General features: G+C 41.9%; 1 protein-coding gene across 3 annotated transcripts in view; it reads left to right on the top strand.

Moving 5' to 3' along the window:
• PTPRN2 (protein tyrosine phosphatase receptor type N2) overlaps positions 1 to 17,981 on the top strand; it is a 1,080,816-nt gene that overhangs the window by 434,450 nt on the left and 628,385 nt on the right. For all 3 annotated transcript variants that reach the window (XM_050942222.1, XM_050942220.1, XM_050942221.1), the window contains exons 6-8: positions 4,397 to 4,859; positions 14,579 to 14,833; positions 16,341 to 16,381. In XM_050942222.1, coding sequence (XP_050798179.1) covers positions 4,397 to 4,859; positions 14,579 to 14,833; positions 16,341 to 16,381 — 759 coding nt within the window. The remainder of the gene's footprint in view (positions 1 to 4,396; positions 4,860 to 14,578; positions 14,834 to 16,340; positions 16,382 to 17,981) is intronic.

Genomic DNA, 17,981 nt, shown 5'->3' with positions numbered 1-17,981 from the left:
CCCTGGCTGATCAGACCAGGCAGCAATGCAGGAACCTTTCTGAGGTGTGTTTCAAAAATGTCTGGTTTTAAAGGCAAACTTGGGCAGTTTCCCACCAGTAATCCTGATAGGCTCCCTCTGTCACAGGGGAGGGGGCACAGGGGAAAAACTGAAGGTAAGCCCAGAGACATGCCTGGACATAGTCCTGTGCAATAGGTGACTCAAGAGCACATGAGACTATGACTCATGCCCAGGATCTTAAAACCACAATAGGCCTTGCAGCTCTGGACATTGCCTACCCTACACCAAGCCCAGGTTCAACGAGGTGATAACAGGACTAACCCTTTGAAAAGGGCAGTGGTCCCACTTAGCATGCAGCACAAGTGGCCATCCCTTTGAGAAGGGCAATGGCTCTTGTTAAACAACTTAAGGGGCCCTCCCTTTGAGAAGGGCAGTGGCCCTGGTAAACAACTTAACAGCCAGGGAAGGGCGGCCACAGGAGAACAGAAAACAAAATGGAGTCTGGGGAAACAAAATGGAATAGGGGAATAGCTGTAACGGACAGGGTGCAGAGTCGCAACAGCAGCAGCAAACCCTCAGGTCCGATCACACGCCAATGGGCACCACTGCCAGCCCAATGGACCATGGTGAAGTTAGCACAGCATCTGATCTCAGGGATGGGGCACCCATAGAGCCACAGCAGCTCATCCTGCCCTGTGCCACTCCCCCCCGGATGAGATGAATCACTGCCAGCCCATGGGAGAGATGCGCTCCCCTGCTAGGGTGATCAGATCCAGATTCCTGATTTTATAGGGCCAGTCCTGATATTTGAGGCTTTGTCTTATATAGGCACCAATTACCCCTATCTAGGATGACCGACAGCAAGTGTGAAAAATCAGGACGGGGGTGGGGGGGAATAGGAGCCTATATAAGAAAAAGACCCAAAAATTGGGACTGGCCCTATAAAAGTGGGACATCTGCTCACCCTACCCAAACCCCCTGTCTGATTTTTTGCACATGCTATCTGGCTATCCCAGCCCAGCCCTGTGCAACCCTTCCAATCCTGGCTGCCTGCCAAGGAAGTGAGTTACTTTCACTTTCATTCCTCAGCAGGCAGCCAGGCAGCCTCCCCTCCCCCCAGCACCTCACCAACCCAGCCTTGATGGAGAGGAGGAGGAAGAGAGGGGTGCTCCGTGGGGGGGGGGGGGAATGGAGAAATGGGGGGGTGCTCTGTGGGGCAGAAGAGAGAAGAATGGACGTTATGGAGGACAACAAAGGATACTGCCAGAGCCGCAGAGCCTGCCTCACCTCACGCCAGGGGAAAGAGTCACACTCACAGGTGATTTCCTTTCCCCACCCCATCCCTGAGACAGCAGCAGCCAATCCTCTCCCTCAGACTGTGCTGCATTTGGCTCTGTCTAGGACCCAGTAGCCCTGCTCTTACATGCTCCACTGCTTCCCATCTGTCCGGACTCCCAGCAGAGTGGTGCCCCCAGGCAGAGTGGTGCCCTACGCGGCTGCCTATTCTGCCTATGGCTAAGGACGGCCCTGACTGTGAGGCCTTATTCTTAACACTTTCCCCCACCTCCAGATCCAGACCTGGCCCCCAGGCTCCACTGTGCTAAGACCCGGACACAATTTCCTTGAGGGGAAGGCTATGGGAACCCCAACTGACTCAGATTTTGCAAGTGGCCTAATCTCCTCCTTCTGTGTTCTCATCATGATCTGGATGAACCTGTTTGTTTTTTCACCACACCATGACAGTGCCTGGATGGAGAGCCAATGTCCCCTGTCCAGGAAGGTGTGGGATGTAGTACATTTGAGAGCTTCAAATGATGTTGAACCTTGGGATAGTAGAGGAATTTCACAGTGGGTGGCAGAGACCCATTGTCTTGGTGCCCAAGTCTTGGGATGACTTGGTTTTTCATTGACTTTAGGAAAGTGAATGGGATATCCATGTCCACATCCCATGCCCCAAGTTGATGAGTTGTTGGGGGCAGAGAAGCCTATCTGGAACTTAGATCTGATCAAGAGTGGATGGTAGATCCCCTTAACCAAGGGATCTTGATGAAAAAGGTCTTTGCAAACCCTATTGGCCTGTACCAGTTCAGGACTGTACCCTTCAGCCTTCATGGCACCGTGGCCACCTTCCAGTGACTGATGGACATGGTTCTGTGATTGCACAGCCCAGTAGGCAGTGGCTTTCATAGACAATATAGTCATTGATAGTTGTAATTGAGAGAGATACCTTGAGCGTGTATTGGTGGTCCTACAGACCCTCAAGCAAGCTGGCCTCATGGCAAACCAGGCCAAGTGCTGGTTGGAATTTCATGAGGTAACATACCTGGGATGTAATTGTCAGGAGGGGCAAACTTAGACCTCTGAGAAAGACCAGGCCTTGAGAAATTGCCCTATTCGATCAACAAAGAAACAAGTTAGATGTTTTTGGGGCCTGGCTGGATATTATACACGATTCATACCTATATTCGCCATGATAGCAGCACCCCTCACTTACTTAGTAAAGAACTCTAGCCCCAAGAAGCTCGCTAGTCTGAGGCCTGTGACAAAGCTTTCAGGACCTTGAAAGATCTTCTGAGCAAAGCACCAGTCCTCTTCCACCGTGACTTCACCCAACTGTTAATACTCCACATGGATGCTTGAGATGTGGGACAAAGAGTGGTGCTGTCCCAGGACTTTTAAGGGGAAGAATATCCAATACTCTATATTAGCCAGAAGCTATTTTCCCTGAGAGAGACTCTACTCCACTATAAAGAAAGAGACTTAATCAGCATCAAGAGAGGTTTAAGCTAGATATTAGGAAAAACTTTCTAACTATAAGGATAGTCAAGTACTGGAATAGGCTTCCAGAGGGGTTGTGGAATCCCCATCATTGGAGGTTTTTAAGAACAGGTTAGACAAACGCCTGTCAGGGGTGGGTTAGCTATACTTGGTTCTGCCTCAGTGCAGGGCTGGACTAGATGACCTCTTGAGATCCCTTCAGCGTGATATTTCTGTGATTCTGTGATTAGCCCAGAGGTTCAGCATCAGCTAAATGCATAGCCATTGTCCACTCAAGAGGTAAAGCTCAAAGGTAAATCTGCATGTGCTAGTGTGCCACAGACATGGAACTCAAATGCACTTTCTTTGCTGACAAAGGAGATTACAGCTCTCCGATCTTTAAGAGCATAAACCACTGCAGAAAATTCATGGAGTGACGATTACTCTAAGGGGGAATCTGCCTCTTGGCAAAGGAAAGATGTTGCAAAATCATCTCCCTAATGGAGGGCGGTGTGTGTGTGTGTGTAAAGTTACTTGTGAGGAAGAATAAAATAAGAATAAAATAACGGCCCCCAAATGAAGAACTGGAGAAAAGTTGAAGTTTCTTCTTTCATCTTTTGAACATGTAAGGTCCACTCCTGACCGCTTTCATCTTTATGGAGCCCGAAAGGAGGTGTGTTAATACTGGTCTTCTGGCGCAATTCCAATTTGTGTAATGACATTCTAGCAATTTGCATTCCTGGGAAGTATATATTTCTCTGCAATCTGGATTCAGAATGTTACATTTCCTGTTTTAAACTGTTGTTTTAACAGTGCATAGCAACACTCCACATCTGCTGGCTTTCATGTCATTAGGGACCGAAATGATCAGCATACTATATATTCAAACTTTTTTCCAATACTGTATATTATTGTTGCGGTTAGTATTTCTTTGTATTACAGTAACACCTCGTAAGTCAGCTGAGATCAGGGTAGCACTTGGCTTTTTCAGCTTTTTTTTTCCCCACCCTTGCTGATCCACAGGCAGCACTTGCCTTTTTTTTTCCCCCTCCCTGCTGTTGGACCCCCCCCCCACGTGTCCCGATATTTTCTCCCTCTCATCTGGTCACTCTAGAAAGATATGAACAAATTGGAGAAAGTCCAGAGAAGAGCAAAACAAAAAATGCTGAAAGGTCTGATATGAAAATGTAATCTGTGAGGGAAGATTGAAAAAATTGGGGTTTGTTTAGTCTGAAGAAGAGAAGACTGAGAGGGGACATAACAATTTTCAAATACATAAAATGTTGTTACAAGGAAGAGGGAGAAAAATTGTTCTTCTTAACCTCTGAGGATCGGACAGGAAGTGAAACGCTTAAATTGCAGCAACGGCTACTGTCAGGGTAGTTAAGCACTGGCACTTGCCTGGGAGGTTGTGGAATCTCCATCCTTGGAGGCTTTTAAAACAGGTTAGATAAACACCTGTTAGGACTGGTTTAGTTATTACATAGTCCTGCCTTGAGCGTAGGGCACTAGACTAGATGACCTCTCGAGGTCCCTTCCAGTCCTACACTTATATGACTCTATGTTTCTGAATAACAAGTAAGCATTATGATGCAGTATACATTACAATAATGGCCTAACCTATTTTTTTTCACTCCAGGGTAACATCCAACCTGATCTCATTATAGACTACATGATGCAGCAGTCCAAAGGAAAAGCACCTGCTTTGACCCATCAACAGTATGCTGAGAATCCTGCAATGAGGACCTTCAATCAACCTCAGCTGGAGAACTTCCCACCAGAGTCAGATGCAGAACTTGACAGAAATGCTCTGATTTCTGCACTACATGCCTATGTCGCTCAGAAGATGTCAGCACGGAACAATGATAAAAGCTCCATTGGCAGGACTAAATGGTCTCATCTCTATGCTAATAGGTTCCATTCATCTCAGACTGGCCATTTTGATGGAACCTTAGCCAGAGAAGAGACAGAAGATTTTAAAATGAAGCAGCCATTCCTGCGGAGACCTGGAGCTGTAGTGCTGGGACCAAGTTCAGAGATGCTGACTTATAAATCTGCTTCTCCTCAGGGTGATCCTAAAGATCCTCTGAATGCAGTGGATGGTAAGATTTATATTTATTTATTTTATCATCCGTGAAGCTTCCATCATGTGTTCTAGGCATGTTCGCAAAGATTATAATAGATTTTATAAGCATTAAAATCATCATGTAGAATAAGCTCCCCTCCTACCACTGAGATATTTATATTTATCTACCACAGCCCCAATCTAACCATTCCTTCCCCGCATACTGCTTCCCACGTCCTTCAACCCATCTTCCCCTTATGCATGTCAAAAATGTACTGTATTCCATAATACTTAGCACTTATATAACTGTATGTTTTCAAAACACTTTATAAACAATAACTAACTGGAAATCCATTTGCACTCAAATCAGCTTTCATGCACATCTGTCACATTGCACACTTAGGTAGAACTGTCTCTTTGTTTTTTGGTCTACTGTTCTCTTTATTTAGCTACAAATAGGAGGACACTGGGTAAAATGAAAAGTTAGCCAAAGGAGGATAATTACTGAAATATGCTCTATCATATGAACTCTGGCATACAACGTGTGAAGAGGAGGAGGTTGTCAGTTCACGAAGACCTGAGATGCGGGGATGCAGGAGGATGAGGGTTACAGCTAGAATTGGCTGAACTATCAATTGCAAACAATTATTTGCCAAATTTGACCTTTTTTTCTATTTGCTAACTATCTGTGAGCAGATCATGATTTTTATTAATTTGTTTTATTCATATTCATATAGCTTAAGAGTCATAGCACAACATGTGATGGGATCTTGTGATCTATTTCAGTGATGCTTCATGAGTCAACCTGTATCTTCCTTACATGGCTTGGGGGTAGGGAGAGTTTGGATCCACTTGAACATTTGTCTGAACTAAACCAAGTATTGGTGTTACTGCTGCAGTTCAGAGTGCCTGCAGAATCAGTGAATCAATCCCTCACGCTCAGCTATACATTTGCATTTGATGCCTTGCAGCCGCTCTTTCTACCTTAATTCCAGCTAATCCCCATCTGACCATATAGAAAAGGGCTTTCATGAATCCCTTCCATAGTTTACATTACCAGCAAAGTTGTTTCTCCTTTGTTTGCTTTTGAAACACAAAATTGCTGAAACTTTGGCTTTTTGTCTGAAGGGAGACAATATCTGCAATCCGAAGGATGCCAAAGTGAAAGCATTCTTGGTATGGTGCCTGGAGAGATTATAGGTTTCAAAGAACGAACTGTAATGTAAATCAAATCCAGGCGGCACTGTAGGATTCTGCAACAGGTTGCATGGTTTTGCTGCTACACTCAAAGGAAAATAGGCCCATGCTGGTTACACTGTCCTCCAACTGTTCCACTTCACCTTTCCTAGCAGGAATCGACAGGCAACAAACATACTTAACACTTACAGTGAATAACATGTTTCAAAATTCATTGGGTTGTGCTTCATTGACTTTCACATGCATAATGTATCCTGTAGTAACGTACAGTTTTGCTAGCTCGCTTTTACATATGAAGTTACATGAACTTATTAAATGCCCTGAAACGATTCATGTGAAGTATCAGTAGTATTGTTGGTTTTGGTTGGTTCTTTTTGCTTCTTTGAGTCATTTACTAGTCCTTTAAGATACACGTGAGGTAACACATCAGTATATTCACAGTGTAAAGTAGCAGTTAGAAATGATGGACAGGGACTGAATCTCCCAATCTGAGCCGCTTTCCTGCTTGTAGCAAAGCTGCCAAATTCCAGCCAGAGGTTTAGCCTAATGATATGATTGGTCTCTATAAATTCATCACAGGGATAAATACAAGAGAGGGAGAGGAGTTATTTAAGTTAAGCACCAATGTGGACACAAGAACAAATGGTTATAAACTCACCATCAACAAGTTTAGGTTTTAAATTAAGCGAAGGTTTCTAACTGTCAGAGGAGTGAAGTTCAGGAACAGCCTTCCAAAGGGAGCAGTGGGGGGAAAAAATCTAACTGGCTTCAAGACTGAGCTTGATAAGTTTTATGGAGGGGATGGTATGATGAGATTGCCTACAATGGCATGTGGCCTGTTGGCAACTGCCATTAACAAAAATCCCCAACTGCTGGAGATGGGACACTAGATAGGGAGGGCTCTGATTTACTACAGAGAATTCTTTTCCAGGTATCAGCCTGGTGGGTCTTGCCCACATGCTCAGGATCTAACTGATTGCCATCTTTGGGATCAGGAAGGAATTTCCTCCCAGGTCAGATTGCCACAGACCGTGGGGGTTTCGTCTTCCTCTGCAGCATAGGATACGGGTCACTTGCATGTTTAAACTAGTGTAAATGATGGATTCTCTGTAACCTAAAGTCTCTAAACTGTGATTTGAAGGCTTCAGTAACTGAGCCAGAGATTAGGGGTCTATTTCAGGATTTGGTTGGTGAGGTTCTGTGGCCTGCAGTGTGCAGGAGGTCAGAGTAAGTGATCACGGTGGTCCCTTCTGACCTTAAAGTCTACAAGGAAGGTTTGCACTAAGGGCAATAGTTATATATCTGTGGAGAGATTTTCTTTCTTCTCTTGTTTTTCCCCTTTCTCCTCTGAATCTGCCATCTCTCCCTGCTCCTAATCTTCCTCCAATCTTGCTGGTTTTGTGGGCTTTCTGTACACATGCAAGCTGCCAGACCATTCTTCTTCTTCAGCCAGTCAAATCGTCAGCATTCCCTACTTTTCCTGACATACATGGTCAAAGTGTCAACCACAGAAGTGCTCACATATTAAACAGAGCACAGGACAGTGACTTGAGCTTGTGTCCCTACTCTGGCCACATGTTTCAGAAGTCGAGAAGGGAGAGAATATGTCTGGCAGAACAACAAAGAATGGCTTGAGCAGATCATCAGTGAGAGTCGGTGGGAAACAAGAGAAGATTAACTAGGGAGCGAGAGGGAGACACTCATGCACAGAAAAAGGCCTGGGCATGTTCTTAAACCACTCCTAACTAACAGGTTTGCCCGGGCGTGGTGTGATCTGAGAGGGCTTTGGCTTTGGAGACAAAGTCCAATTGACTAGGGCACAAAACTTCCTTGCACCAGCCCTGGTCATGTACTAAAAAGGGGATTGTGTGCAGACGGCTGGCCAGACCTGAGGCTGTTAGCTTCAATCCTTAATTCTCTCTTCAGCTCATGGACAGTTGAGGCAGCAGGCATATGATGTTGCTAAACTGCCTGAGACCGCTACTGACGTTAGTGACTGGGGCTATGTCTACACTACAGGATAAATTTGAATTAGCTTAAACCGATTTTATAAAACAGATATTATAAAGTCGATTGTGCGCGTCCACACTAGGCACATTAATTCGGTGGTGTGCATCCATGGTCCGAGGCTAGCATCGATTTCTGGAGCAGTGCACTGTGGGTAGCTACTGTAAAATAATGAGGCCAATAATGTCGATTTGCGTCCACACTAACCCTAATCCGATATAGTAATATCGATTTTAGCGTTACTCCTCTCGTTTTGTAGGAGTACAGAAATCGATTTAAAGAGCCCTTTAAATCGATATAAAGAGCAGTGTAGTGTGGATGGGTGCAGCGTTAAATCGATTTAACGCTGTTAAAATCGGTTTAACAGCCTAGTGTAGACCAGGCTTGATAATAAATACTTGTGTCAGGGCCTTTATCAAACTGTGTGCTGGTAGTCTTTTGATTATCATAGGTACGGAGCCCGTGCTGTATATATCTGGGCACAGCCATGAGTCTTCTAACATCCACCCACCAGCAAGCAAAGGAAAGTTACAAAGTGCGGCCAGGGCCGGCTCTAGGTTTTTTGCCGCCCCAAGCAAAAAAATTTTTGGCTGCCCCCCACCCCAGCCCTGGGCTCCCCCTCACACTCCCCTGCTGCCCCAGCCCTGGGCTCCCCCCACTGCCCGCACTCCCTGCCGCCCCAGCTCTGGGCTCTCTCCTTTCCCCCCCACTAGTGCCCTCCCCCCACCTGCACTTCCCTGCCGCCCCAGCCCTGGGTTCTCCCCCCAACCTGCACCCTCCTGCTGTTCCAGCCCATGGTCACTGGTAACTCACTCCCAGGGCGGGTCATTCAGCATGAATTTTGGATGTGCACAGAGCACAGACAGGATTGGTTCCCATATGGTTACAGAAAAGTGGAACATTTTTCAGCTTGTGTGATTGGAGGATATCGGAATGCATATTATAAGACTGTCCTCCATAAATGAGGAAACATTGAGATGCCTTTATTATTCTTTTGTTCTACTCTTTGTTTCCATGGGGAATTTGCCAAGACAATATTACTGTCTTCCTTTTAAACAAATAAAACTTTTTTTTTTTAAAAAGGGCAATAGCTGTTCAGAATAGCAATTCCAGTCCTAAATACCACTGGGAAGCATTTCTTTCTTCTTCATTTCTTATCCTACTTTTTCTTTAGCAAGTTACGGTGGATCAGTATATTTGATTTGGGAGAAATGAAGTAACAGCTGTCCAAATTGAGCTTGAGCGCTCCTGAATTTTGAGGGTGTTCAAATCTGAAAGGCAGGTGCTAGACTCCCTTTCTGAATATTAGCTAAATCTGGAAAGGAAAAGTCAATTTCTGCTTCCATGGCTCAGACATGGAAGTCCTCCTACGTGCCTGGTACTGTATCTAAAGCTGCCGAAATCCCCTAGCAGAGCCTCCCTTCCCTTACTTTTCATTTTAAATTCTAGTGGGATCCACGTACCTCCCTTGCTAGGTTTCAGATAGAGAGGGGCATTGTCCATTTAGTCCACCCAATTTCTTCTTTGTGGGCTGCAACGTGAGGTCACACCAGTATCCCTAATGCAGTCTGGGGAAGTCTTCTAAAGGGGACATCTGGGGGAAAGCCTTCTACTCCTTGGGCACACTTGTTCCCCATTCACAGTGCCATCCCTTTTGACTCGCAGCATGGCTCAGCTACCTCACTCTCTACCCCTTCCTTTTCTGTTGATAGCAGCCAAGGGATTGCTGGGAAATGTAGTTCTTTCCCTGCTCCAGGGCTGGCTCTATAGGCAGGGAGCTAGGCAAGGAACTACAGCTCCCAGGGTCCCATGGGTTCCCAGCTCCCATGCTGGATCCCCAGCTGCTCCCTGGCTCCGCTTCTGCAGGGTTGTGAGAGGAGAGGAAGTGAGTTAAAAAAAAAAAGAGTGGCGAAATTGATGCCCCTTGGAAATGTGCCGCCCCAAGCACCTGCTTGTTTTGCTGGTGCCCAGAGCCGGCCCTGAGTGCAGCATCATGCCACAATGTGCCCTTTTTGCTACTGAGTGTGTGCAGACTTCTCCAAGTTGTGAGCTCGTGTAGGGAAACCGTACATTACAGTGCCAGAAGAAGCTGAGGCGTATTTTGATGGAGGGGAGATGCATTTAGACATGGGTCTTGCTAACGGGCTGCCATGCACAAATCCAGCTGACTTATTTTCCTGCTCTTGGCAATGGAGCCAAGTCCATCTGACACATAGGTTAAGCTCCCTCCTCTGCAGGAGAGCTGTGATCAAAGAGGAGTGAGGTGGCTTCAGCCCTTCTCTGTCAGACCTGGAGGATGTATGCAGCTCCCTCTCCAGGAGACCACCACTTCTGACAGGAGGGGGCCCAGAGCACATTTTGTCTGAGCAGTTAGCTACAGAACGGAGCCACTGGAGTCACTTCTGATTCTACCCAGTATTGGGGAGAGGAAGAGTGATATGGGCACCCAGAAGTTTATGCATGTGCACACACGTACATATGCTACCATCTGTATTACAATATCCACTAACTGCTTGCCCTCTTTTTCCTTGTTTTAGGAAATTCATAAGGACTAACTGAAATTCCCAAAAGGGTTTCAATAAATAGGGGACCCAACACAGATGTCTAGAAATTCCCCTTATTGTATTTCAAAGAGGCTGTGTGCCAGCACAAGTGGGGAAAACATCCATGTTTAAAATGAACAAAAACACTTAACGGCATATTTATTAGTCCCAGGTAGATACACAAGCTTTCTCCCCAGACCTTTTCACAGAGCAACTCATTTTCACCAGCTTGCATTGACTGTCTGGACAGACCTCTGCTGGTGCTCCTTCTGGCATACTTAACCCATCACATTCCTCAAATTCCTCAGCATTGGCTCTGCTCTGCAACTCTTCTGGTTTTTTAATAGGTAGGACAGTGGTTGTTCAATAATGGTAGCATACAATACTGTAATGCCTAGCATTTGTCAAGTTCGAAGTCAGCGCTGACATGATGCTGTTTTTCAGGCGTTGTTCTTTTTAATGAACAGTTTCCTGGTGACATTGGCTAGATGGGGAATAGCGGCGTCAGAGGGAGGCAGGAAGCTTCTCTTACTCTGGTTTATTCAATGAACCAGAAGGACCTGCAGAGAGCCTGTTAGTGGAGTCTGGAGCAGGGCCTGTGGCCATTCATATTCTCTTGTGTGATTTCTCTTGCCTTTATTTCCATTTTGTGGTTGAGACTGTGCATTGTTATCAGCTATGAATCTATGGAAGTGGACTGTGGAGATAAGACTTTGCTAGATAATAGACACAAAGAAAAGAAGAGAGCTTGGAAAAAGTAAAGTGAAATTGAAATGACAAGATTATGTTGGCAATTTGTTGTTCAGTAATTAAGTTACTGATTTGGCAGCTGGTTCTGATGTGAGGACATTAAACTGCGCTTTAGAAAAATACAAGAATATTATATTCCTATAACATTTTTAATTAGCTGTGGCCTGAACCAAAACCCTAGATCTTAACTTTTGGGTCTGGATCTGAATGTCATGGTTGGTCAGGACCTGTCTGGAGTAGAACCTAATCCTGGACAGACAGAGATTAAAGTCTCCTGGGGCCCAGCACCAGTTTGAACTTGGAAACCCCCCTGACTTCCTTGGTTTACAGCAAGAACTTAAGCCACATGATATTACCACTGTCCTCTACCTGACTTATGTTATTTTTCTTAATTAAATAAACATACTTTATACTAATTTTTGTTCAATGAAATAAACCTTACACACTTTTTGCTAGGATTTAGGAGCCTACATCATGTTTACTTTCAGTGAGACTGGAGCGTCTAAGTACCTAAATCATTTTTTAAAATGAGACTTAGGCTTCTGAGACATTTTTGAAAATTTTACCCTAAGTCTAATTTTTTGGTACAATGACTTTTAATGTCTAGGAGGTCCAAAGTCCCTGAGTCGAGTTTGCTCATTGTACTGTGGAGGCGGCTTTTAACTCTTTTGAGCGCTGAAAATAAACGTTCAGCATTTACGTGTGTGCTAGAAAGGCAAAAGTAGATTCTTAGTGTAATCTACATGATAGAAAGAGTTGATGGCAATTCGTAAATTTCACTTTTCTCTTTGGGGGAAGGTGCAGAAAATGCATAAAATGGTCATGAAAACCTTCAAAATCTTGATAGTACAGAGATTACACATGAATTCATGGTCACTGGAAAACAGTCATTGATTTTATTGTAGGTTTCCATTGTTCTTTTTATAGGTTCACTTATGTCATGCAATCATGCATAGTGTTTCAAACATACTGGTTTTGTGCCATGTATGTATATGTCAACATACTTGAAAAGCTTTTTTGGTTTTGTATTGCAACTGACATTTAGTCTATTTTTCCCTATTTGGTTTATTTGCTTCCTCTTCATCATTTCAGATGTTGTTCCTGATCATTTTCATCTAGCTATACAAACAATGCACAACTCAGAAGTGATGCCTAAACTGACATATGGCAATTGCATTGATTTGCTGCTACTATTAAATCTGTGCAATATCGTGTCCCACATTACCATCTTTAGTTTTGTTTTTTTTAATGGCTCATCTTCTGAGCTAACTGTTGAGCTTCTAATCTTGCAGAAAGCTTCTGGGACTCATCCTGGCTAAGTTTAACTAAAGTTTTTTTGATTTCTGCATGCCCATGCAAAGAAACCTAGATTCATCTGTTCTTTTAGAATACCCAGTTGAAGAAAGGCATTTAATCATTTTTTGTATTGGTTTTTGATAATATTGGGTATTCATTTCTTGATGGTGAGTGGATGCCAGTAGTAAACTATGTATAAGCCAAACATTTGTAACAGTTGTACAATATTATGCAGCACTCTTCAAATGTAGGTCGCAATTCTACCCCCTTTACTTACTGCACAGGTTCTTCCATTAGTGCAAGGCATACACACTAGCCACCTCAGTGGGCTGCTTTAATCTTGTTTGGAGGTATAGAATATACTTTTCAACACAACCTTTAAAAGCAATTTATAACCCTTTTTTGAGATATCAGTGTTTCCATGTTGTTGTTTTTCCTACCTGATACGACAGACCTAAAAATGCCTGTTTTGCAAACAGAGGGAGACAGAGACACAGAGACACAAAAGCAAACTGTATAGTGAATTAGTGAGACAGCATGGCTGAGGTATTATCTTTTATTGGATGAATTTTTGTTGGTGAAAGAGACAAGCTTACATGGAGCTCTTCTTCAGGTAAACTGGTGAATTAGCAGTCAGTACTGATCAGCACAAAAGAGATCACATGGCTGAAAAATAGTTTCTGAGACTATAGGAAACCTTTAATTAAGTGAGGCATCTCCAAGGGAGATTTGGAGAAGGTCTGCAGAGTCCTCAGCCCAGTGGCAATGAAGTGTAAGTGGACATTCAGATAAAAGCTCTTTCTCCGGATGCCCATTGCTTCGTTTTTGCGGATGTCCAAATGTATCCTTCTAGTTTAACTCATCTCTAACCTCCATTGTCCTTGAAATTCTATGTGGTAACACTTCCTAAAGCATGGTGTTTGTCCTCCTTTGTAAATACAGAACTAAAAAATCTAATCCATCTCCCTTGTCTCCTGCTGCCTGAAATGTCATCTTCCGTTTGCTTTCCTCAATGTAATTGATAAAAATATTTTCCTCTATTCTGTCAATGGCTGACAAGTCAAAGCAGCATTTAGATAGAATTCTCATTTGACAAGACTTATTGTTTCTTCTTGCTGAATATGGTCTAGAAAATGTGTCAATTTCATATTATGGTATAAAACACTTGTGGATGGATAAGAGCTTTTTGATGAAAGGATAAGATATCAGATTTTCCCGCTCCAAAAATTTGAATAATGTTTTAGCTACTTCCCATATTTAAAAAATTAACAAATATATAAATAAATAATCACACCATAAAGTGTGTTTATCCAAAATTCTTATCCTTAGCTATCTCTTACTTAAGTAATTATACCCATACCATTTATTGACTAGACAAGACTTGTATTATAAAATGTGGTTCAACAATTGATTCATAGAATGGTGGATAGAGCTGAATCATACACCATCTGACACAATATTCCCTATATGTAATAGGAGTCATCATGCCTGTGCTATTTTAATGAATCAAATAAATAACCATCAACCTACCTTAAAATTTATCTTAATTGACTACTATTGTCAAGTCACTTATGGTCACATTAAATCAGCTTAGATTGGAAAAGTGTGATGATTCTTGGTGCAAAGAAAAACAGCAACAATTTTGTCCTAGAGACGTGAGTGCAGCTAACTAAGCCATACTGACTTCTATCCTTCAACATGTGTCAAGCTGGTCATGCACCAGGAACTGAAAGCCTGCTTTCTGAAACAAAGTGCACCTCCTATGCAATGCAGTCATCTGTCAACAGACTAAGATGGGGCTCACCAAATTCAGCCTTTTGGTGTGCTATTATAATGTTTCCATAAGTGGAAAGGATGTCTTACATTTTCCTGAAAATATATAAACATATAGCACTTGCACAATGTTTCTCTCTTGCATAAAAATAAATCCAGTGATCATGTTGGTGATTTTTTTTTGACTCAGAAACATTTATTCAGGATATACTGAAAGACCTGAAGAAAAACAAGGTGAACATGGATAATCTTAGCCCACTGGAGCTTGACGAGATGGCCGATATTATTGCTGACGCCATTCAAGTTGTTGATGTGGCAGAAGAAAAGCAAAATGGAGCTGGAAAGTTTGAAGGAGAGAGACCAAAAGCAGAAGTCAAGGAAGTGGATGCACAAAGAGGAGTAGATTATGAGACTGGATTAATGGATGCCATTGTTAACATGCAAGGTACTAGACCAAAAAGATAAACATGACAAAAAGCAATTTATAGTCATTTTCCTCTTTATTTTAACTGCAGTAGTGTGGTCTCGACCTCTCTCTCTTATTCATTGATTTTTAAAGAAGACAGGGAGGCAGAGTTTTTGTATTTTTTGCTAGAGGTCAGGAAGGTTTCAGTCTTCAAATTTGCTTTTTACAAAGCAGACATGTATTCAAGGGAAAAGTGACTATTTGTGAGCTCTGGATCTTCAAGCTCCATAAACAGGATAAAAAGTAAATTGTTCTATGTTATTAGGCCTATTGTCTCATTCTTAAGAATGAGATGTTTAAACAAAATGATAATAAAAAGCATTCTTTTTATTCCAAGAGTCTTAAACATAATTTTAAATATATAAATGATAAAGCAAAAAAATTACCCTATTTTGCTTGACAAGTAATCATTTTGTTGTGTACCATAAATGCATGTAGACAAAAGTCTCAGGCAAGCAAATATATACAAGCAACTTCTTCCTCTTTCTGTTCAGGAAACTAAGGAGATTCATTATACTTATTTGCTTGTGTTTGAGCACAGATTTTTGGTGGTCCAGTAATCAGTAATCCACCTACTGTGGTTGCCATTAAAAACTCTACATTTACTATGCAGAAGGATATGATATATTACAGTTTCTCCTGTATGGTAGAAAATGCTGCAGTATCTCAGATACTACCATTGTGTGGTATTTTGTGGCAAATGTTGACTTTTAAGTTACTATCTTTTATTTGTTTGTTTGTTTATTAATGGGAACAAGACTCTTGACAGTAGAAGTATAGCCCAAATGCCTACTAATATGGATTTAAGGAAATTATGATTTGTTATGATCACTACTGTGTCTGGTGTAAAATGAAACAGTCCTATGGATTTGTCCTAAGTCACACTGGGACAAATTACTGAGATACAATTTTTATTCTTTTTGTCTAAGAAGAACCACTGACTTCAGACAGTGATGTGATTGCAAAGAATGACTATAATTTAACTGCAGTATGTGATTCATTTCCGAAGTCTCTGCGGCATGTACAGAAATAAGTTTTTTTGGTTCCTTCATAATAACATAGTCGTATCAGCATCTATCAACCAAAAAGCGCGTGCACAATGAATATGTTGCTGCTGTTTGTTTATGTATATAATTATGATACTGCTGCTATATGGAGTCATTTTATTGATTATATTTCTTGGGCATTGGTAAACAGTGGTAAAATAATAAGCAATACCACTGCATTAGTTAGCATAATACGCTGCTAATTTGACTCTAATTGTACTGTTTCTATTAACATTGCATTAGTTTGCTGTCCAAATGCAGCTAAAAGAACAAAACTGAACTACCCTTTTTATTTTATCCTTTCAACTAGAACATCGTAATGTTTGATCTCTAGTAAAGACGCTATCATTAAAACGTAGAGCAGCCCATGAGTAGTCTTTGTTTTAAAAACAAAGTTCTGTATTTTATAACCACATATATACCCTGTTCATGTCCTACAGATAATAGAGGACATGAAGAAGATGCCAGAGCTGATAAAAAGGTAAAGTAAAGTTTGTTAAACCAAATATTCCACACTATCATGTCAATAATTATTTCTCTATAGTTTTATGTTGAGGCATAATGCCTCATCCCTAAAAAATAAAACATTCAAATGGATATAATTCTTATTTATTTACAAAATGTACCTACTCTGATTTATACATGAATGTACATAAATTGAATAGACATTTAATTAAAATTTAACTAAACTGAGAACCAGAAGAAAAATATCCCAATTTAGCATCCTCTCAAACAAAAGCTTGGGAAAAAGTCCTGAATTCAGACAAACTCAGGCTCCCACAGGAATTGAATTCAAGCACTGAGGAATCTCACTGAAAATATCCTTTTACCAGTCCTTCGAATCTCAAATCTGGGGAATGCTAGCAATAGTGACTCAGGTGACATCTCCTGTTGAGATGGAATATGATTAAAGAGGCTTTCTCTGAGGAAACTTTTTAGTAGGAAAACTGATGCGACCTTAAATCTCAAGGATTCAAAATTGACTTCCATTAATTGGGTCTCTGTATCATCATCCTTTCACCTCCCCATGTGGGGATAAAATCTGCTCAAACCAATGAACATGAGAGGAGAGATTTTCATCACTCATCCTCTTCTGGACAGAAAAACCAGAACAAAGACAAATTGACCCCAAACTGTGACACTAGACTTGAGTCCTCAGCTAAGCAGCAAATTTGAGGATATTTTTGTGAGCCTTGGCTCAGAACTTGGGCACTTAATTCATTCACTAGTCCTTTTGAGTACCATTGATTCTTTTTCTGGGTTGGATGGAGAAAAATTAACTCAGAGAAGAGTTTTGGCAAACCAAAGTGAGAAATTCTATGTGATGTACTATGTCAACTGTCAGGTTGTAGCTAGATCTACCTTAGTTTGTCAAGAAGCCATCCATGGTGTGTTTATAACCAGGTCTCACCAACAGCTGTCCATATACCAGGCAAGAAGAATACACTAGTGGACCAGTTCAGCTGGAATTTCAACCATCCACACAAAAGTGCTGCACTTGCTGTTTCACCAATGGGGTATTCCACACATAGATCTTTCAGCAACACTTTGAATAGGAGAGGTGACAGAATGGAATACAGCAAGAGAACTTTACATGGGGTTCATAAGTAACCAGGCACCACTCTCTGAGATAGCCCTAGATATAGAAAAAAATGATTTAATGAACGTAGCCCCCTCTGTGAGTTTTCCATTAATATGCCTTGATTTTACGAACTGGTTCCTTATTTGACTTCATTAGACACATCAATTTTATGATCAAATCACAGCGTATGGGTTGCTCATAAACTACTTACCACAGCAATTTACTAGAGACAATTCACTATTCATGCAGAGTAATTGAACACCTAAGTCACATGGTATTATTTCTGCTCCTGATGTGCTATCTCCTAAAAAGCTTTGCAGATATTTTCAGTACCGACGCTCATGCAAATACATATTTGTAAAAGTAATTTGCATCATTTCTCATTTTCTTGAGGATAAAATTTTACTCTCATCAATTTTCACAAAACACAAACATAAGGGACTATAAATACTACCGTATATTGAATTTGAGATTTTGTTTTCAAACAAATATTTCTGAA

Source organism: Gopherus flavomarginatus, chromosome 2, assembly GCF_025201925.1.
Source record: "Gopherus flavomarginatus isolate rGopFla2 chromosome 2, rGopFla2.mat.asm, whole genome shotgun sequence".
Lineage (NCBI taxonomy): Eukaryota > Metazoa > Chordata > Testudines > Testudinidae > Gopherus > Gopherus flavomarginatus.
The sequence above is the reverse complement of the archived record's forward strand: the minus strand, read 5'-3'. Positions and strand labels throughout refer to the sequence as shown.